The sequence below is a fragment of the Halichoeres trimaculatus genome, unplaced genomic scaffold, assembly GCF_033239565.1.
Source record: "Halichoeres trimaculatus isolate MK-OKI-2021-1 unplaced genomic scaffold, fHalTri1.1 fHalTri1_scaffold_13, whole genome shotgun sequence".
NCBI classification, from domain to species: domain Eukaryota; kingdom Metazoa; phylum Chordata; class Actinopteri; order Labriformes; family Labridae; genus Halichoeres; species Halichoeres trimaculatus.
Window position 1 is genome coordinate 11,174,803 of NW_027437191.1, and position 19,907 is coordinate 11,194,709.

Genomic DNA, 19,907 nt, shown 5'->3' on the forward strand with positions numbered 1-19,907 from the left:
ATATATATATATATATATATATATATATATATATATATATATGTGTGTGTGTGTGTGTGTGTGTGTGTGTGTGTATATATATATTCAACAATATAACAAAATATAATATATAATTTATACAAATTTGTTTACAGCATATATTAATCATCGTCATTTATCATTCAAAAAAAAAAGCTGCGCGTAACACCCGAAACAACAGCAAACAATCAGCAACAAAAAAAAGACAAAAAGAAAACAATAAAAAAAATAAAAAACCATGTAAAGTATTTCCAAATGTGTGAGCAAACACATGACTGTAGCAAAAATCACATGTACTCAGACAGCCAATTTGGAGGCCCACCTCAGATGTAATCAATGATTTGTGTGTTTCTTTTCCAAGTCTTGTGGAAAACACACTTGGACTTTTCAGGCATTTAAGTTCATGTTTTTTCAAAACAGTCTCCACATTTGTAGATTTGTGTACACATTTGTAAATATTTCTACACTTTTGCAAATAAGCTAACACATTTGTGGATCTGTTCACATATCTGTGGATGCATTCACACACTCAAAAATATTTTTTTTATAAAGGTAGCTCCATAGAATATCCTCCATGCTAACAGGCTAACAGTGGTGCTGTAAATAACAATGCCAACCCGTTTCTCCTTTTGTGGTGACATTTTTTGCTGAATGGCCTTCCTTGTCGTTGTCTTACCGCCCACTACTGCTCTGACGCTGTGTTGCAATTACCTTTATATTTTTCTCCATGCGCCACTGGCCTGATTTACATAAACTACCCAGGTGCACCAGATCTTTCTCTCCTGTGTCCCTGACAGGTCAACTTTTCTGTTATCTTCTGAAATACTGCAGATGTGATTGTTCTTTTGCTGACTATACAAAGTGAATGGTGATGTGAGCAGCAAAGTGTTCTTTTGTTGAGAACTTCCTGTTTGTTTTCAAACAACCTCTTTTTCCTTATCTTCATTTGCCTCCCTCTGATTCTTGTCATCTTACTTCTTTGTACAATCAGGGGGAGGAAGGACTTTTAATCTCATATCATTTCAGCGCTGTGATTGTTTCTTCAATCTCTTTTCTTTCTCCTTTAATGTGGCTTTCATAGCTGTGCTGGGCCCTCTCTAACTAATTACCTTGATTGTGTCTGTTTGGGTGCTTATTTGGCGCTTAGCATCGCCTGAACTCTACTGTATGGTGCTGCCATATGTTTTCTGCATGGTGTTAGCTTGTTAATCCCTGGTTCAGCTTCTGCCCCACTTCCCCTTATGATTGATGTAATTCTGGACTTTCCTGGTATCATTCTTTCCCTGACTGGATCCTTTTTCTTTCTTTTTCTGATGCAATAAACCGACTATTGAAAGTCAAATACTAACATACTACCATAATGCATGAGACGTCATATTTAGAAGCTCACTACATACTCTCCAGGTCCCCATCATTTTGATTTTCTGTGTTCATAAAGAGCTGTTCACTTCATTAAATCTGTGCAGCTCATTCTTCTCCCTCTGAAGGAAAAACCTTAATCACACAGCCACGGAAACACGACCCACAGACGCATGAATAATCTGATTTCTCTGTCAAATACAAACAACATTAACCTGACTGCTGTCTCAGACACACGCAGCAGGACGAGTTCATGATTTCACGTGAACACCTACACAACAGTCACAAGACACGTAATGTCATGGATTTGTAAGACTGGCCCTCTTCCATCTTCTGCTCAGTGTGACTCCTCTCTGCGTCTCCCTGCTAAACGTTCTGACAGCTCATGCTACATTTATCCGCTCCTAACTGGACTCAGTGCTCATTCCCACTTCCACTTCACTGCAGACACAGGCTCTCCCCCACATGTCTCTGTCATTATTCCATAATCCACCATCATTTTATCTCCTTAAAACTGGCATCTACATACTTCATTCCCATAATCCCGTCCTCTTCCTCACCCTCCCTGTTCTTCACCTCTCTTATCTATTCTGTCATTGGCTACACTTTGACCTTTTCCTTCATCATAGCTCCATGGCCCCCTCTTCTTTCATATTCTCCCTCTCCCTCCCCGGCGCTCTGCAGCTCCAGGCTAATCATGTGACTGAGAGGCCCCAGCTTTGCACTGCCATTCCACGCAAAATCAGCACACCATCAAAACACACTGCTTACATGGAGAGCTGGTCACGTGCATACGAGGATATAAAGCGCACATGCACACATGACAGATAAAGACACACTGCAGCCGAGCTCCTCTGCGCCAAAAAAACAACTGAACTGTGAAAACTATTTCAACATGAGAGAGGAGAATATCAAAATATCGTGCAAATACACAGATGAACACAAGTATTTAACTGACTCAAAACAAACAGACTGAGATCTGCGGAAAATAGAGGATTCAAACATCTTTAAACTGAAGTCGCTGATAAACACAGCTGTGCAAAGTGTAAGTGTGTGTTTAAGAGAAATACAGAAGATGCAGAAAATCATTTTTCCTGATCATGAACTAAAACTGAATACAATTTGTTGAAAAGACTAAAAAAGGAATAAACAAATAAAAAAATTATAAATTTTTTTTTAGAGGTCTTCAAATTTCATCGCACTTAGATAATAATTAGACAAAGTTTTTTTCTTATTTCTTTGAAATTACCCCTGAAATTTCTTGACAATTTGGTGAAAATGAGTACATAACTTCTGTCCAGATCCTGTTTTGCAGTGTGCCTATACTCACAGTGTCTATCACAACCAGGAAAGGCCAATTTACAACCCCACTCTTGGTGAATATCACATCTGAAGCCTTCAGTTGTATCATGTAAAACATTATAGGTCTAAACATAAAGGTTTATCATTTTGCATGTGATCTCAATTATGCATATCAACAAACTGGGTACTAAAGAACTCGGTGAAATTAAATAACTAATAGCGAACTATCAACTGCTTATTGGGGGATTGAATTATTCACTCAACATTTCAAAGGTAATTATCAGAGGTAACATGAACCTAACTTCTGTTTTCAAGAACTAAGCGGCTATCTATCACCTGCTTCTCTGAAAATAGCAGAAACATTGGGATACTTACAAAACATTTTGTGGTGGGTTGTGATTTAATTTCAGATAAATTATATGCTAATTGTCACCTTCTTACCTCGCAACTTGGGGTAAATTTAAAAGAAACTGGGAAAAAACAGTAACCTACCAGTTGTGACTTGCAACAATAAATGTGGACATTATTTTATAGAAGTTATGTGCTAATTTCAAAGAAAGAAGAAAAAATGTTTTGTGTGTAATTATTACCTAAGTGTGATGAAATTTGCAGACCTCTAAAGTAAAGTGTTACCAAAAATTTTAAAGGGTGATGTTTCCATCCCTGGGTGTTAAAATCATACTTATCTTTTTTTCTTACTGCATTATTGTCTAGGGCCAAATGTAAGAGTAGCTCCATGACAGGCTGTAAACATTTTTTTATTGAATGGGGGGGGGGTTATCCTCTGAATTATTCACTAAACAAAAGCAATAAATCATTCTATCTTTTGACCAACACAACAAAGGATACTGTCAACATTTTAACAATTCTTCCCTGCACTTTTTAATTAAAAAAGAAAAAGGAACCCTGAGAATTTTTTTTTGACCTCTAGTTGTTAGTCAGAGTAACAAACCATACAGAATAAAGTGAACAAGTGGTGTGGCTCACCATCATTCAACTGTATGGATATCTGTAGCTCACAGGGTTTTTTTGTCCCCAAAAAAGACAGAATATTGACTTTTGCTGGTTTCAAGTTACTCTATTCCCTCCAGTTCTCAGTACATTAGGGATGGGTACTGAATTAAGTACTCTCATAGGTACCAACTGAATTCTGTCAAAAGTACCAGGTACCTAAATACATCCTTGTGACTGTGAGGGAGTGGAAGAGTATGCGATTTTCCATGATGGACATGAACACTGCATTGCAAGGTTATATACTGAAGAATAAATATGTTAAATTGAAAACAATTTAGATTTTATTAAACAAATTGATATTTTTTTAACAACATCAACACACAAAAGTACCGAAAATTGGTACCTTTAAGCACTTTTACTGGTTGCCTGGTACCAGGAATTGGTACCGTATCATTTCAAATGTGAAAGGTACCCATCCCTACTGTACACAAATTTATTTTTTTTTAATTGCAGCCTTTACAATTTGAAAATTACATTCTATTACATTGCGATGTTGGTTTCACTTCAATTAGTTGTTAACTCCTCATGAGTTTTTTACCGGAGGCTGAAAAACCTGCAGAGCCCCGCTCATTAAAACAGGTCTGCTGATGAAATCAGTGAATAAATGAAAAGAAACTGTTGTTTGAAATGCTCTTCAACACTTCTTTCAGTCTGTGGGCCTAACTACTCCCTACTTGAGATCCACAGCAGGCGTGTCAAAAGTCAGGCCTGGGGACCAAATGCAGCCTGAGATCCATTTTCATAAGACCCTCAGCGTCTTATCTACAGGTTAGTAGTCTCTAAAATAATTCTGAAAAACAATCCTGTTAAACTTCAGATCCTGATCCTGATCCTGCCTTAAAATAACATGACATACTCTGCCCGTATCGCCCCCTAGTAGAGACCATTTTCCTTGATCTTTGCTGACATTTATGTAGCACATAACACTGTGGAAAAATGACCATTTCTCATCAGGTATGAATCATTTGAAGACTATTTCTGATTCAAACTTCCTAGATTAAAATCATTCATTAAAAACTGTGACAGTGGACAGCTTTTCTGTTAGTCACAAACACTTCACTGACATCTGTGTTACTGTTAGACTTGTGATTGAAAGAGTTACGCACTTCAATCCCAGAGAAAAAATGAACCAAACTGTTAACGTGTTAAATCAGGAGCCATCAAACAGACCATATGGTTAAACAGAACATGTGTGTGTGTGTGACTCTATTCCTGTGTGGTCCTGTGTGTGTGTGTGTGTTTTCCATGTTTGACGTATGAAATAATCTGTCTCACTTATCCCTGGGCATTTACATGCACACACACACACTCGCACACACACATAACCCCTGGAGCTCTCACCAGCATTAACCCTACTGATGTATTTTTAGCCTCTGAGTAACACTACTGAACTGTGTCTGCTTGCCTGCCTGCACGTGTGCATGTCTACGTGTGTGTGTGTATGCATGCATACACTAATAGGTTGATTGTGGCAGTGAAGCATGTCACACAACACTGCCTTCCCTACTGACCCAGTCCTCACATGACGCAGATTGGCCTCTCTATCATACGACAGGACTCTGGTCTATTACAGCTCCACTTACTGTTGATAAAAGATTCACGTAGCTGAGCTCAAAGTAAAACATCAGGTTCATTCAGGGTGAGCTTTTTATGCTTCAAGCACTGACAAGGATGCTTATTAAAGATAATAAACAGGACAGGCTGTTTAAAGGAGGAAGATCACAATTTGGTTTTGTTTTAACAACAGTTAACCCCTTCACAGAATCAGTTTGTGTGTGTATATCGACCAGTGTTTGAGCAAACAATGCTCTTTCAAAGACAACGTACACACCACTAAACTCACAAGAACAACTCACACATTCATCTCCTCCATGCTCTGGTGCCCTGGCAATCTGTTTGGAGCGTCTGCCCAGCCTATGGGCAGATAGTGTGGGCTACACTCGAGCTCTGTGGCTTGACTCTAATAAACATGAAGGTAACAATGCTAGTGGCTAGATTAAAATGGTGCAGACAAGACAAAAACATGGTATTTAGAAGATATGGAAAATAGAAAAATTGAAAGCGAAGCATTTAGCTGCTTCAATGCTCAAAGTATTCTGGTGAGCTGGTCCAGTTTCCTCTATTGTCTGTTGGGGTTTAATGATGCATTTAAAGACAATGAAGGTACATTTTGGGTTAAAAACACTATGTGAAGAGCTGGTTTGGCTCAACAGGCTCCTGAATTCAAGAAAAGAAATGACCAGCAGAGGGGGTTGGCGCTGGTCTTTGTGGCAGTCTTATAGCTCCCTCTGTCCTTCACAACTTCAGATGTTGCTATGGACTGTATTCAACCACCGATGGGTAACTGGCAAGATAATAAACTGTAATAGAAGGAGCTACACATCTGCACAAAAAATGCACATTGCTGACTACAGTGGATATCACGGTTTGAACAGTTTTCATCCAGAAACTGTCTTGGGGCACGTAAACTGGACCATCTTACACTCACCAGCAACCTTACTAGTTACACCTGTATAGCTGCTTGTTAATGCACATGTTTAACAGAAGTTATATACAAAGTTTATGTGAAGTTATTCTATTTTTTTAACATTTCATACATAGTGTACTGGAACTCTGTAATCTATTGTCATGACTGAACATCCTAATAACTATCCAACATATTTTTGCCTCATGGTATTGAATTAATATACTATACATGTTTTTAAAAACTGTATAATATCTTGTGCAGATGACACAAATTTGTTTTTTTTTCTGCTATAAGCTTAAAGGTAGAGTCTAAAGGAATTTCCTGGATAAAGAATGCCAACCTTTACAGGAATATCCTACTCAATCATCTCCTATGGGCCTCTATACATGTGTGTCAGTGTCTGTGTCTGTGTCTGCCTCAAAACCTCTCCTCTGCCTGTATGTTGATGTTTTGGTTGACTTTTAACATTACACTACCAAATTTTTGGTTTTTGGAAATCAGAAGAAAATACAAGGAATTATGAGGACAACAATCTGTAATATTAATATTAAAGATTTTTTTAAACAAAATTCATTGGGTTGTGATTGATCAAAAGTTAGAACTGAAACAACACGTTGATTGTGCCAAAGGAAAAACTTCACTTTCTGAATACTGTATAAGTCTATATCAGATGAGTCTTACACCTGATATACTGCTCACTGATTGTCCCCTACTTTTCCTATTGTGTCGAGCTGTGGGGTCTTCTCATAAAATAATTATAAATTGAACTATTTCTAGAAAAACGGACAGTACTCATTAACGATAACTGATTATTATGCTCGCATTGACTCACTACCTTTAAAATCAAGGACCAATTCTATTACAAAATAATGCAAAGAATGTGTATGGCAAAGTCAAAGTCACTTTCATATTCTATACATAAGTTCTTTTCAACTTAGGGGTCTTGATATGATTTGAAAGGGTTTAATTTGAAACAATCTAAGTATATGTCTGAAGTATTGTTATTCACTTTTGTTTTTTTAAAATGCTTTGCAAAGCTGTTTTTCAAGCTTGTAAATGTAAAAGATTTGTCTTATCTGTTGAGTTTTCTTTACATGTTTCAGATTATTATTTTTCATGAAGACGCCTAGGCCTAAATAACATTTAAACTCTGTCTTGATCAGTCACTAGGGATGTCCCGATTTTACATTTTCACTTCCGATACGATACAGATACTGCAGCATTGAGTATTGGCCGATACTGATATTAATCCGATAGGATATCAGCATTAAACATGCTTACTTTTATTACTTATTTTGTAGTATGTCTGTCATGTTAGAAAAGGCTTGATTACGTGATATTATTCAAACAAAGAAAAGTAGTCAGCAACAGTAGGTATGAGGAAAAGCTGACCCATTTATTATTTACCAATGGGTAACAGAAACTGCTTATATCGGAGTGCTTATATCAGAAATTTTAGATTCATTCTGATACGATAACGATACTTGTTTTTTTTTTGCTGATATCGGATATCAATATCAGACTGGGACACCTCTATCAGTCACCTCTCAATTTATGATTGTTGACGTGTTCAAAGTACCTGAACTGTGAAATATGCTATTTGTATGGGGAATGAATGAAACACTTATACTACTGGATGTAAAATCTCTCTACAATAGGCGCTGACGGATTACACTCATTGAGCCAAGACCTAGCTTGTGGAGTGAAAGCACAAATGTCACACCCCTTCTGCCCACGAAACACACGTTTACACACAACAAATTGTCCTGTTGGTTTGAAGTGGACACTGAAAGTGTGTGTCACATTTTCTTCCACCATTCCTCATCTTCTTTTCTACAGAACACTGCAAGTCCACATTCATTAACAAATCTGTCAATCAATCAATTAGCCAGTCAATCAAACATCTTTAAGCATCAAAACGTAACCCTTCCACTTGAACATACAATAGTTTGACAAGAACTTACTATACTGACAGAAAGCTTCTTAGAGAAACATTTATAGACAAGATTTTTAATATCTGAGTTTGACCCATGTTTCATCTGTTAAAATGGAGGAGAGCTGCACTTCAGCCGGTCACAGAGGAGCTCTAAAAGCTATGGTCTCACACTGGAGGCTATTGTTCCTTTAATTCTAAATACAGCCAATGATTCCTGATCACAGTACAGTAAACCATAGCTGCTGTATTATGGGATGTACTGCCCTGCATGGAGTCCAGACCTGAACAAATAAAGCCTTCATTCTGAAATCACTGATCACTCTGAGCTGCTGAGTTGATGCAACATGCAATTTGTTTTAATCAGACGGCAGATGAACTCAGCTGTGCTCTAATGAGACAGGCTGTAGTTCTCCTCTGATCAGAGGGACAAGCACATTTCAGGTTATAAAGTATGATGACTAAGACAGACAACCCAAATCTGTAGTTCATACCCAGGTAAATTGAGTGTGTGTGATGTGTGTGTGATGTGTGTGTGTGTGTGTGTGTGTGTGTGCACACAAACCAGAATGCATCACTCACCGGCGTTGGAGATGCGTCTCCCTCTCTCCCAGTCCTGCTGCTCTCTGTCCAACTGCTCCTGCTGCTCCCTCTCCTGACGCTCTCTCTCCGCCTTCTCCCTCTCCATCAGCTCGCGCTCGGCACGCTCCTGCTGCTCCTGGCGCTCCCGCTCGAGACGCTCCCGCTCCGCCTGCGCCTCCCTTTCCTGACGTTCACGTTCCTGACGCTCGCGCTCCTGTCGCTCACGCTCCTGCATCTCTCGCTCCAGGCGCTCACGCTCCTGACGCTCACGCTCCAGCTCCTTCTGCCTCTGCAGATCCTGAAGCTGCCTGGAGGAGGAGAGGAGAGGAGAGGAGAGAAGGAAGCAGGAGAAGATGTCAGGAGGGCAGATGCATAGAAAATATGGTGGTAATACAAGAGGATCAGGAGTGAGGAGCAAGATGGAGAAGAGAAGAGGTCAGTGGAAGAGAGGATGACAGAGATGAAGACAGGAAAATGGAAAGTTAGGAATAAAAGAAGGATGGGGAAAGGGAGAAGAAAGAAAGGAGAGAAAGAAGGAAGGATAAGTATGATGGAAAACAAAAATGATAGGTGAGAGCGAAGGAGAGGAAACAAGATACGAAACATCACTTCAGTGTACAAATCACAGCATGTCACTTGTTTTATTCTGTCACTCCAAACAACCTCAGGGCTGAGACCTCACAAACATTATCTCTGAACTTATATTTTGAATATCTCAATCTCTAATCTGGTGACGGAGCGGACAGTGATGGATGTGACGAGTAGACCGACCAAGAAGGAGCAAACGAGTGTAATGCCCGTCTTGACCCTTCTCTTCCAGAGGCAAATGCAGTTGTCCTTACATAAGAAATGTGATTATATAACAATTACTGCTGGGCACAATAGCCTTCTTGTTATACAACCACTGCCAGCTTTGCTAAATTTTGGACAAATTAAACTCAAACACATGGAGGTGAGGAGTTTCTGTGGGGAAAAAGCCTCTGTTTGCAGCACGATGATGCAGAAACATCAGCACCAAGAGGAAAACATGGGCAAAGATTTAAGCTGTGTTTTGATAGTAGTGTGTGTGCATGTGTGTGTGTATCTTCATTATTGTTTTTTTTTTTACTTTTCTTACAAGGTAATTTTTTTTTTTATAGATGTAGGTATTTTTGATCCAGAGAAATCAATTATAGTGTCCATTAAGAGTTTTTTTCTACAACTGGTCTGTCTGTTTGAAATTCCAGTTTTGGCCACTGGGTGTCAGCAGAGGGCAGCGGTGAAGGTGTGTGTTTCACTCCAGCAGCAGAGAAGGGAACAATATATGTCAGCAGTGTGTGTTAGCATTTTCATGCATATAAAAAATGACCATAAGCTGTTTTCCCTCCACTATCTGTGAAATCTGATGAAAATTATAACAACAGGGGTTAATAAAAGTATAACAACACCACATACATCAGGATAACCACCAAGAGGTATGCATGCTTCACACTGAAAAGATATGAAACAGAAGGTGGAGCAAAGGTGAAACTTTCATTCGGGTGAACTGACAGCTCCTCCAGATAGAGATTGGTACTGAAATAGGTACTTTTGAAGGTACTGACCAAACTCCGTCTGTAGCACCGAATACCAGAGATGGCAAGTAACGAAGTACAAATACTTCATTTTTGTACTAAAGTAGATTTTTCAGGTACTTTTTACTTTTACTCAATTACATTTTCAACATAAATATCAGTACTTTCTACTCCTTTCATTTCCCAAAAAGGCTCGTTACTTTGTATATAAAGCCTGGGCCTATATATTTATTGTTTTTTGGCACCGCAACATCACTGTCAGAGCAGGTCTGCCACACTGCCCACACCTGTTACACCACTAACATTCGAGCAGCTGCACGAAATAAACAATGGTAAGGGTCCCACACAGTCACTGGAGCAGCACCCATGGCCCTATTTAAATGAGCTTTTTGAGTTTGTTGGTGCTAAAAACAACTCCTGGTGTATGTGTTGCATCATGTGCAAATCAAAACTCCTGGAAGTATTGGTGCTCAAGAACAGTCCATCAAGAGTACTAGGACACAAGGCTGGTAGTGTTTGTTCAAACAATAACATTGCTAAAGTAGATTTCATATAAATTATTCTTTGTTTACAATCAGTGAATCGTGCGATATGAATACTTTTTACTTTTAAAAGTACTTATGAGTACATTTCAGAGCCTGAACTTTTTACTTTTACTCAAGTCTTTGCTTGGCGCCGCCCGGTTGGCTATGGCTGCCTTTTGCAGCAGCTCTCTCTTCTTAGTCTGTTTCTTGTAATTTTTTCATCTCTTGTTCGTAATCTTTGTATTTGGGGTGGATCATTGCTTTGTATGGCTCATTTGTTGGTCATGGACACCAAACTTTTTGTGGCTTGAGTGATATTTTTACTACTTTTTCTCATGTGTTTGTCTGGAGATCCTACATGTAACCATGGCTGTATTGTTTACATGTGAAGTCAGCTGTTAGCAGCCTGTAACATGTCAATGCTAACTGGTGCAAGGCCTGATGTCTTCCCACAAGGTGAGGAGAAGGAGGTGAGGACGACATGCAGGTTCTCGGGTGTGAGCTAAGAAGTGAAGACATGGACCTGTCCTTCCACGTAATATCTATCTCTAATAAGATGGACGAGCTAGCTGTGTTCACCCAGTAACAGAGGGAATACCAGAAGGCAGAGTAGCATCATGCTATTCACAGACATGGCTAACGGAGCTGACATCGGATACCTGTGCCGTGCACGGGGAGCTTCGCCTGCTGTGAGCAGACAGGATCCAGGAAACAGAGACTGAACAGACTGCTGAAGAAGCTCAGTCCTGGACCCTGTGGAGGTGGAGGCTGGCTGAACTGGACAATGATGGACAAGCTGTCATCATCTATTTTCTTATGGACCTTTTTGCACTTTCTATACACTTTCTTACTTTTGTTTTCTTGATTGCTGCTGTGACTTAAATTTTGTTGTACTTGTTATAATGAAAATAAAGCTCTATTCTAAGTATTTTTTTACATCAGTATTTTACTTCTATTCAAGTAAGGAACCTGGGTACTTTTGTCATCTCTGCCGAGTACCAATGCACCCCTTCACCATGTTTGGGTACCAAAACACATTGAGACTGTGAGGGAGTTGAAGAGTGGGGGATTTTCCATGCTGGATATGAACACAGCATTTCAAGTTTATATAATGAGAAGTAAATGTGTCAAATTGAAAAAAAATGAGATTTTAGTATTTAAAATATTAATATTTATTTCCACATAAACACACACAAAAGTATTGAAAATTTGTGCCGTTGAGTACCAATACCAATGCCAGGTACTGGGCATCAGTACCATATCATTTCAAATGTGAAAGGTACTCATCCTTAGCACCAGACTTACCAGGGGCGATGAATGTCAGCTAATCCCACCATAACCAATCTTAGGGACCTCCGTATATCACACCCTTCCTTGCAAAACATCTCAAATTCCTTGTACATTACTGTGGCAAATATCAAAGGTATAACATCAGTCCAGCATCTATAAAGCTTTCCTCCATCATGGGCAGCAGGCAGCTTGAAGGGATTTCCCCTCACACCTAAACTCAGCACAAAAAGTACAGAACTTCTTGTTTGGTAGATTATTATTTTGTGGCAACAACACTTCTCGGCAGTAAATTTCATAATGTTGTAAATCTTGTTTATTTATCTTTCAAATGGAGCCACTTTGTAAGGAACACACATTTTTTGGGATGAGCAGTAGAGCTGAGTATGTGTGTTGGGCCAATGAGAAACTTGGACTCACTCCATAATTTGCTGCCACTTGGTTTTACTAAACAACAGCTTGACTTTGCCCGACCACACGGACCCTCTCCAGATCAGTCAAACATGGTATGCTGATTCTTGGAGCAGACACCTCCTGATCCCTGTAGCAGGGCCCAGATGTTACAAGATGCTGAAGCTCAAAACAAGGGCCAATAGCAACAGGGGAACAAGCCTTTTGGTATCATCAGAAAAGATCTAACAATTTACTGGAGGCTACAAAAAAATGGGGGCTGACTAAAGAAGACCTGGCTGTAGTCAGTGACATCACAGTAAATACAACTTTAGCTGTCACAGGTAAAGTCAGGTTTTTTGATTTACATGAATCAGCGAGTGAAGCAAGACGAGCATTGAGTGCATTCAGAACTTCCCAACAAGAGCTTGCTCACTTACAGTCATGCAGGTTAATTTTTTAAAGTTAGGTGAATAAATTAAATCTAAATACTAAAACTTTGTTTCATAACAGTGAATGAACACATCAATCCTGCAGTTTGCATCTTAAAGAGCCTTTTTTTATTCCTCAGTTATTCAGATATTGTGATTTATTGTTCTATTATCTTTTCGCAATATATCAACCATTGCAGTATTGCTTTGTTGTGAGATTATCGTCATCACGAGCCAAATATTCCACATTATAAGCTAACCTGTGAGTCCCACCCTTAGTTGTCAATACTCACATTGATAAGGGTCCTGAAGATGCTGATGTATAACAACACAAACCACTGATCATCACAACTTCCGTCAGGCAGTGTGAACCCATAGACTGTACAAGGAGCTGGGGTTAATGGGTACAAATGAGGGGGCTAAGTCAGTTTAAGAGTTTGGTGTGGGAGGTGGCAGATGTAACTGTGGGAGGTTGAAATCTGTCAGGTTCTCACACACAAACACATTCAGGGTTCCAAGGAAATCTTTAATGCAAGAGGAAAGTCTTAACTGTCACACAGACTGATTTACGTCATTTCAGATTGATCAGGCTGTAAATGAAAGAGTACACATTCATAAATCACATCAGGGAAGAGAGGGATGGTGGGAACCTGAGCTCAGCAACACCACCTCTCCTCCTCTTTCTCTCCCTCCACTTAGACTCACATCGTGTCTAATCCTGTCAGGTTGTCCGCTCTCACTCATCCTGTTCTGCTGACTCACAGCTAAAAGTCAGATCTTAGCATTAAAACTGCTGAATGCAAACACGACCTCCCACTGCTCCCATCTGCACTGGTGACACACACAGATCTCACTCCACCAGTGACACAGACACATGTCTCAAGGCATGTTTGGACCTGCAGGCTTACACTTACACACACACACACACACACACACACACACACACACACACACACACACACACACACACACACACACACACAGATGATGTCATGTGAGAGTTGTTCCCATGCGTGAGGCTGCTGTTAGAGACCCTTCTGCCTCAGCTGAGTCACCCTGCAACAGACACGCAAACATGCTTGTTGGCATAATGTTTTTTTGCTCAGCATGCACATTCTGCATAAAATTTATACAGTTCATTTCCAAAACAACAAGAAATAAACTTCCAGTCCTTCCATACTTATCACTCTTGGACTGTGTCATGGTCTGGAAGAGAAAAATGGATGTAGCAGTATATTGTTGCCATCAAGATGAATTATTATGATGCTGTGGCTCAATGTGTCAATAGCTGGATGACTCCACAGAGGAGTGCTAATTAAATGAATGAAGATAATGTGAATTGTTAATGATTTGTATATATATAAAAAAAAAAAAGTAGCCAAAAAAATATACAAATAACAGAATTGGATTTCAGACAGCGGTGAAAAGAACCTAAAAAATGCACTAGATGTTTTTTGAAAGTCTCTTTGAGAAACATCTGTTTGGAGTGAAACTTTTGGCCAGAATCTGTAGTGTAAAGACTCAGTTTCCCGTGAGCATCATCACCCACTGTCCTGAAGACATGACTCTTGTCAAGCTGTGCATTCATGGAGAGCAGATCTAATTAACACCACTTTTCTCTGTTCAAGAAGATGAGGGGCCTTGTCTTGACTGTGTACGCATGCAGAAAGAGAATCGGACTCTGGCCAAGAAAGTCTCAATCTAATTTGACACTTTTTTGAGAGGGAAAGCTGCTGGGGTAGCGAAACAGTTTCAGTTCACCTGGAGAGGAAGCAACATTCTAACCACAATAACCGAGATGGATGCAGCTGTAGCTCTCTATGTTATTATGTATGTATAGTCCACCAAGCAGTCCGGTTCAGATCGGTTCAGTTTGGTACAAGTTTGCTCGGTTGAGCTTAGTCCTGTTTGCGTTTCCACAGCCAACCGTGCCCCCTAGTGGTAAACAGCGTGTAAGCTGGATGCCAACAGCCACATCAGTAACATAATGGTGTGACGTCATAGCAGCGTAACACAGTGTACCCTGCTAATAAATCCATCGAAGAAGAAAAACACAATATGGTAAACAAAGAGCAATGAAGGTAGACATCCAGCCTTTCATCTTCTTTGTGTGATTGGAAAGTGGCTCTTTGACACAAAGTGTAATCAAGTTTTGTACCAGAGAAGACAGTGTGCCACCAGAAATGCAGCCGCTGTTGCACAGTACCTAACCAACCAATCCACGGTCTGCGGCGTTGTAGCTCCACCTTCTGAGATCAAATCCCCTACGAAAGAGTCCCAAAAGGTGGGACGGCTCATCTCGGTTATTTGGACGTCTGTCCCGGGATTACACATTGGAAACGCCATAAAATGCGTGCCCTGCCAGGATGAACTGAACTGAACCCTTTGGTGGAAACGGGGCTTATGTGCCATGGTGCTTGTTTGTTGTGTTGGAGCCAGTGACTGAATGATTGCAGCGACTCTATTTCTCATGGTAATAGACTTCCTCTTCTGGCCGAGGCATGCCGAGACCTGTCGAGTCCTGCTATATCCAACCATAGTCTGATAGCAATCCCATTATCTAGGAATGTCAGTCGAGCTATGCTTAGTCTGATTTTGGTCAGACTAAGCTGTTTACATGCATTTCAATAGCCCGATCTCTGACTAAGCTCAAAGTCTAAGTTCTGAAGCTGCAGGTAAACGTACTGAGTATATTTAAGTTTAACCAAGTGACATGGGGGAGGTGGGACTTAAAACCTATACTGGAGACAAACACCAGGGGGAGCTTTGAATCTTCTGGCTTCACTATCAGGGAACACGCAACGCCCATACAATGTTGTGTAGCTGTTAACAGTTAATGTGAAATTTACCTGATCAAACTGGCTTCATATTTTTCAAGGGAGGAGGTCCAGCATTTCTAAGTTTGACAAATGTCTTGAGGAATTTTAAAATATAAAACAGTGAGTTAGCAGTCAAAGTGGCAGTTGGAAGGTAAACCATCTTTGCACATTCCCCCTGTGTAACCCCTCTGACACACCTGAACACAATGAGTTTTTCTTACGTGACAGGGTTTATGTGCCGGATATAATCAGGTTGAACTGCTTCTACACAGGATAGGTCCCCACAGGGACTCATTTGCCTTCAGAGAGAATATTTCTGGAAATAAGGAAAACCCCAAAGAGACTGTAAACCCGCAGAGAGGCAGCTCTGCTGTGCTTTAATCCAGGTTACCCTGTGCTCATGTAATCACAGTAATGGACCACTGAGACACCGTGAGAATGGGGGCAAGTGTGTGTGTGAGTGTGTGTGAGTGTGGCGGGGATAGCTGTGGTTGGATGTTTCAGCTCACAGACACCCAATCCTCATCCTCTAGCCAATAATCTCATCCTAGGACAAAGTGTGAATGAAATTTCTCAAAGGAAACTAAAATAAAAAGGATGACTTTTTTCTGTTTATCGTTTTTTTTCTCTGTCTCTTGTGGACAATCTTTGCCCCTTTATATATTCCTGAGTTGTGCAACCAAAAACCAACCAAAAAAAAAAAAATCACAAATTTGCATCGTAGTTAATATAATGAGATAAAAGAGATGGAATTTTGATTCAGTAAGTCATTATTCTGATATTAACAGTCAAGACTACAAGAGGTTTCTTTTCACTTCAATGTGTTCATTTGTTAGTCTGTAAAAATTAATGTACTTTACAGCACTACAAGGCCAACTGACTAGGGATGTCCCGATCCCGATCCCTAGTATCGGATTGGGCCAATTTTGGCATTTTTTAAAGTATTGGTAATTGGGAATTCTAGCCAATCTTCTCAACCGGTCATTCACGTTAAGTCGTCATAAAGCCAAAATTGCTGCCGTACACCAACGCTTCAGTAAAAATGAGCACTATTACTGCGCCCAACCTCTTAAAATTGATGAGAGAATGATAAAATAAGGTTTGGTACAGTGATGTAGAAAAGCAACCACACTTTGAACACATGCACAACCAGACACATTGCAGCAATAACCTCGGCTTTACAGCACCCTACGATAACTCTACAGGGACAAACAGCTCAAACAAACAAACAAACAAACCATTGTGTCATGCGCTGATGTCAAGTGAGGATGTGATGATGGTGAGATCAGTTTGACGACAGAAATTTGTCCGGTGTTTCTGCTGAGCCTCACAGTACACTAGATTGATCCCTTGCCATGGATGGTTCAGGTCAGTTCAAGTTATAATCCAGTTTTTGTAGCAAAATAAATATTTACATCAAAGGAGAAAAGCATAAGATAGTCCTGTGTCTAATACTGTGAGTACAAAGTCTCTCACCGTCTTCGCAGAGTTGCGTTCAGAGCAGCCTCTGATTTTAATGTACTGTATTACATGCATACAAGTTTTCCACCTTTCAGAGTTTGCTGAAAGCTGTAAGAAGCCTAGATTTTTTTCAAAAGACATTTAGCGAGCAAACCAGTCATTTTCTGCAAATATTCAGAGAAGACATGAATTTCAAAATGATGTCAATGAAATTCTCCGTCCTTTGTGGCAGGTTAAAACGTGTTTAAAGCTTCGTATGTGATACATTCATGTACCCTTGGAAACTTGAGAATTTGACGATTACCCCTGTTTTTGCAGTTTTTGGATTGGACAAATGGCTTTTAAATGCCAGTCATTCAAACACAAGTGGTATTTTGATCCCGCCAACGGGTTTGGGATCTAGAGGGTTGCTGGACTGAGTTAAATGGATGGATCAGTATTGTTGATAAACAAAACAAAAAGACTGTGCTGCTTCACTTTCTCACTTCTTCAGCAAAAATTATCTCCAAACCCAAAAATCGGATCGGGACTCGGTATCGGCCGATACTCAATATTAAATAATCGGGATCAGAATGGGGGGCAAAAAAATCCTGATCGGGACATCCCTACGACTGACAAACCACAAACACACATTTCTGTAAAAATAGAAAAAAGAAAGGCAAATAAAAAAAAACAGTGGTGCTTGAACAAACATGAGATTTTGTTTGTTCATCTCTTCAATTTAATTGTATTTGCGCTGCAACATGTAGAGTAGCAAAAGTGAATAACTTAAGCTTGGTCTTTACAGTCAGCTCCTATTCCTCAGTAAAACATCTTTTTTGGGCACATGGACCATGGTTACAGCGAGGGATGTCCCTAACAGCATTTTTTGCCCTCAATCCCGATACATTATTTAGTAATAAGTATCGGCCAATACCAAGTCCTGATCCAATTTTTGGGTTTGGAGATAAAGTTTGCTGAAGAAGTGAGAAAGTGAAGCTGCACAGTTTTTTTTTTGTTTTGTTTTAAGTATTTAAAATACTGAATAGTAAAAAATAATAGTTAAAGCTTATTGAATTAATTTAACTAAGTCCAGCTAGTTTTGAAGCAGGATCATAATACCACTCATTTTTCAATGACTGGCATTTACAAGCCATTTGTCCAATACAAAAACTGAAAACTCTGGGGTAATCGTCAGAATTTCAAGTTTCCGAGGGTACCTGAATGTATCACATACAAAGCTTGAAACATGTCTTAACATGACACAAAAGACGGGAGAATTTCATCAACATCGCTTTCATATCTTCTCAGAACATTAGCAGAAAATGCCCAGTTTGCTTGCTAAATTCTGTCTCGGTTTTACTGAAGTGTCAGCGTTTCGCAGCAATTTTGGCTTTATGACGGCTAACGTGAATGATCGGTTGAGAGGATCGGCTAACATTCCCAATCACTGATACTTAAAAAAATGTCAAAATCGTCCCAATGCAATACTAGGGATCGAGATCAGGACATCCCTAGTTATAGCTCAGCAGAGGATGGTGAGGGACGGTAAAGGATGTTTAGACACTCAATGAGCGGAGTGTGAAAGATGTCAATGAGCTTCTTTTCACTGTCAGAGAAATCAAGGGAAGGAACAAAGACGTAAACTAACAGAGGCATTGTCATGATTCTTGATGCTGACTTCTTCACTATGGAGCTGTGATTAACGCGCTGTAGGATTACTGTTAGAGTAAAATATGTTCAGCACTTGGACATTTCCCAGAGGTGCAACACACACACACACAACTCTCCATCTGATTTATGAATATCACACACGAACACAGCATTCCCCTTAGCAGTACATCATGAAATTCCTGAACAATGTGTAAGCACGCTCTTAAAATAACCCAACTGGAGAGATGTGTTTGTGGCACTGTGTGAGTTTGCAGGCTGGTGTGTGTGTTTGTGTGTGTGTAGGTGACAAAGAGACGACCATGAAGCTGCCATTCCTCAAACAGACACCTTCCACGCTCTCTAGGCAAAGTCGCTGTGATGGTTACTTGTCAGGTCTCACATTCCTGTGATATGAGAGCGGAGTGTGTGTCTGTCTGCCAAAACTTTACGTGTTGAACACACACACACAGGAGGAACGGAGTATGAATGAGAAGTCTTCGTCCTCTGGGTTAAGAAATGTAAACAATTGGAGGGTGAAGGAGATGTGTTAGGATTACAAAGGGAAAACAAAATCTCCTACCCCCTGCTCTGTGATGGTGCATGACTAATGTTACTGAAACTTTTTCTCTGCTCCAATAACATTTTCTAGATATACTCTATATACAAACTCTATAGACCTGAGTGAGTGTTGAGCGCACTGTATGGATGAGTCCGCTCTGTGTTTTAAAAATGAGCTGAAGCAAGTCGAAGGTGGTGTCCTCAAACTGCACTCCTCTGAAGGCCAGCAGGGATCACTGCACAGGTTACGACCCAATTATTCACCTGATTTATTACCTCAGAGCACATTTTCCTCAAGAGCTAATGGGCTCAATTTCAAGTTACACGTCTCCTCTAAATAAATCACTGTGCTCATTATTCTGAATTATAGTCACATTTAGAGTAGAGGAGAAGATAAATCAGAGTGTACTTGACAAACATGACAAACTGCTATTAAAACATCCTTCCAGGTTAAAAAAAAGAAAAATGACTAAGGCCTCAAAGACATCAAAATCCACAGTGCTCATGTTTGTTTTTCAGAAACAGGCTGTGATTAAACACTAGGTTCACAACTGGTTCAGTGTTACAGCAGAACGTA

The 19,907-nt window shown here is 39.9% G+C and overlaps 1 protein-coding gene across 5 annotated transcripts in view; it reads right to left on the reverse strand.

Moving 5' to 3' along the window:
* The window catches only part of enah (ENAH actin regulator), a 181,166-nt gene that overhangs the window by 23,324 nt on the left and 137,935 nt on the right, over positions 1-19,907 (reverse strand). For all 5 annotated transcript variants that reach the window (XM_074684926.1, XM_074684925.1, XM_074684928.1 and 2 more), the window contains one exon: positions 8,676-8,983. In XM_074684926.1, the coding sequence (XP_074541027.1) occupies positions 8,676-8,983 (308 nt within the window). The remainder of the gene's footprint in view (positions 1-8,675; positions 8,984-19,907) is intronic.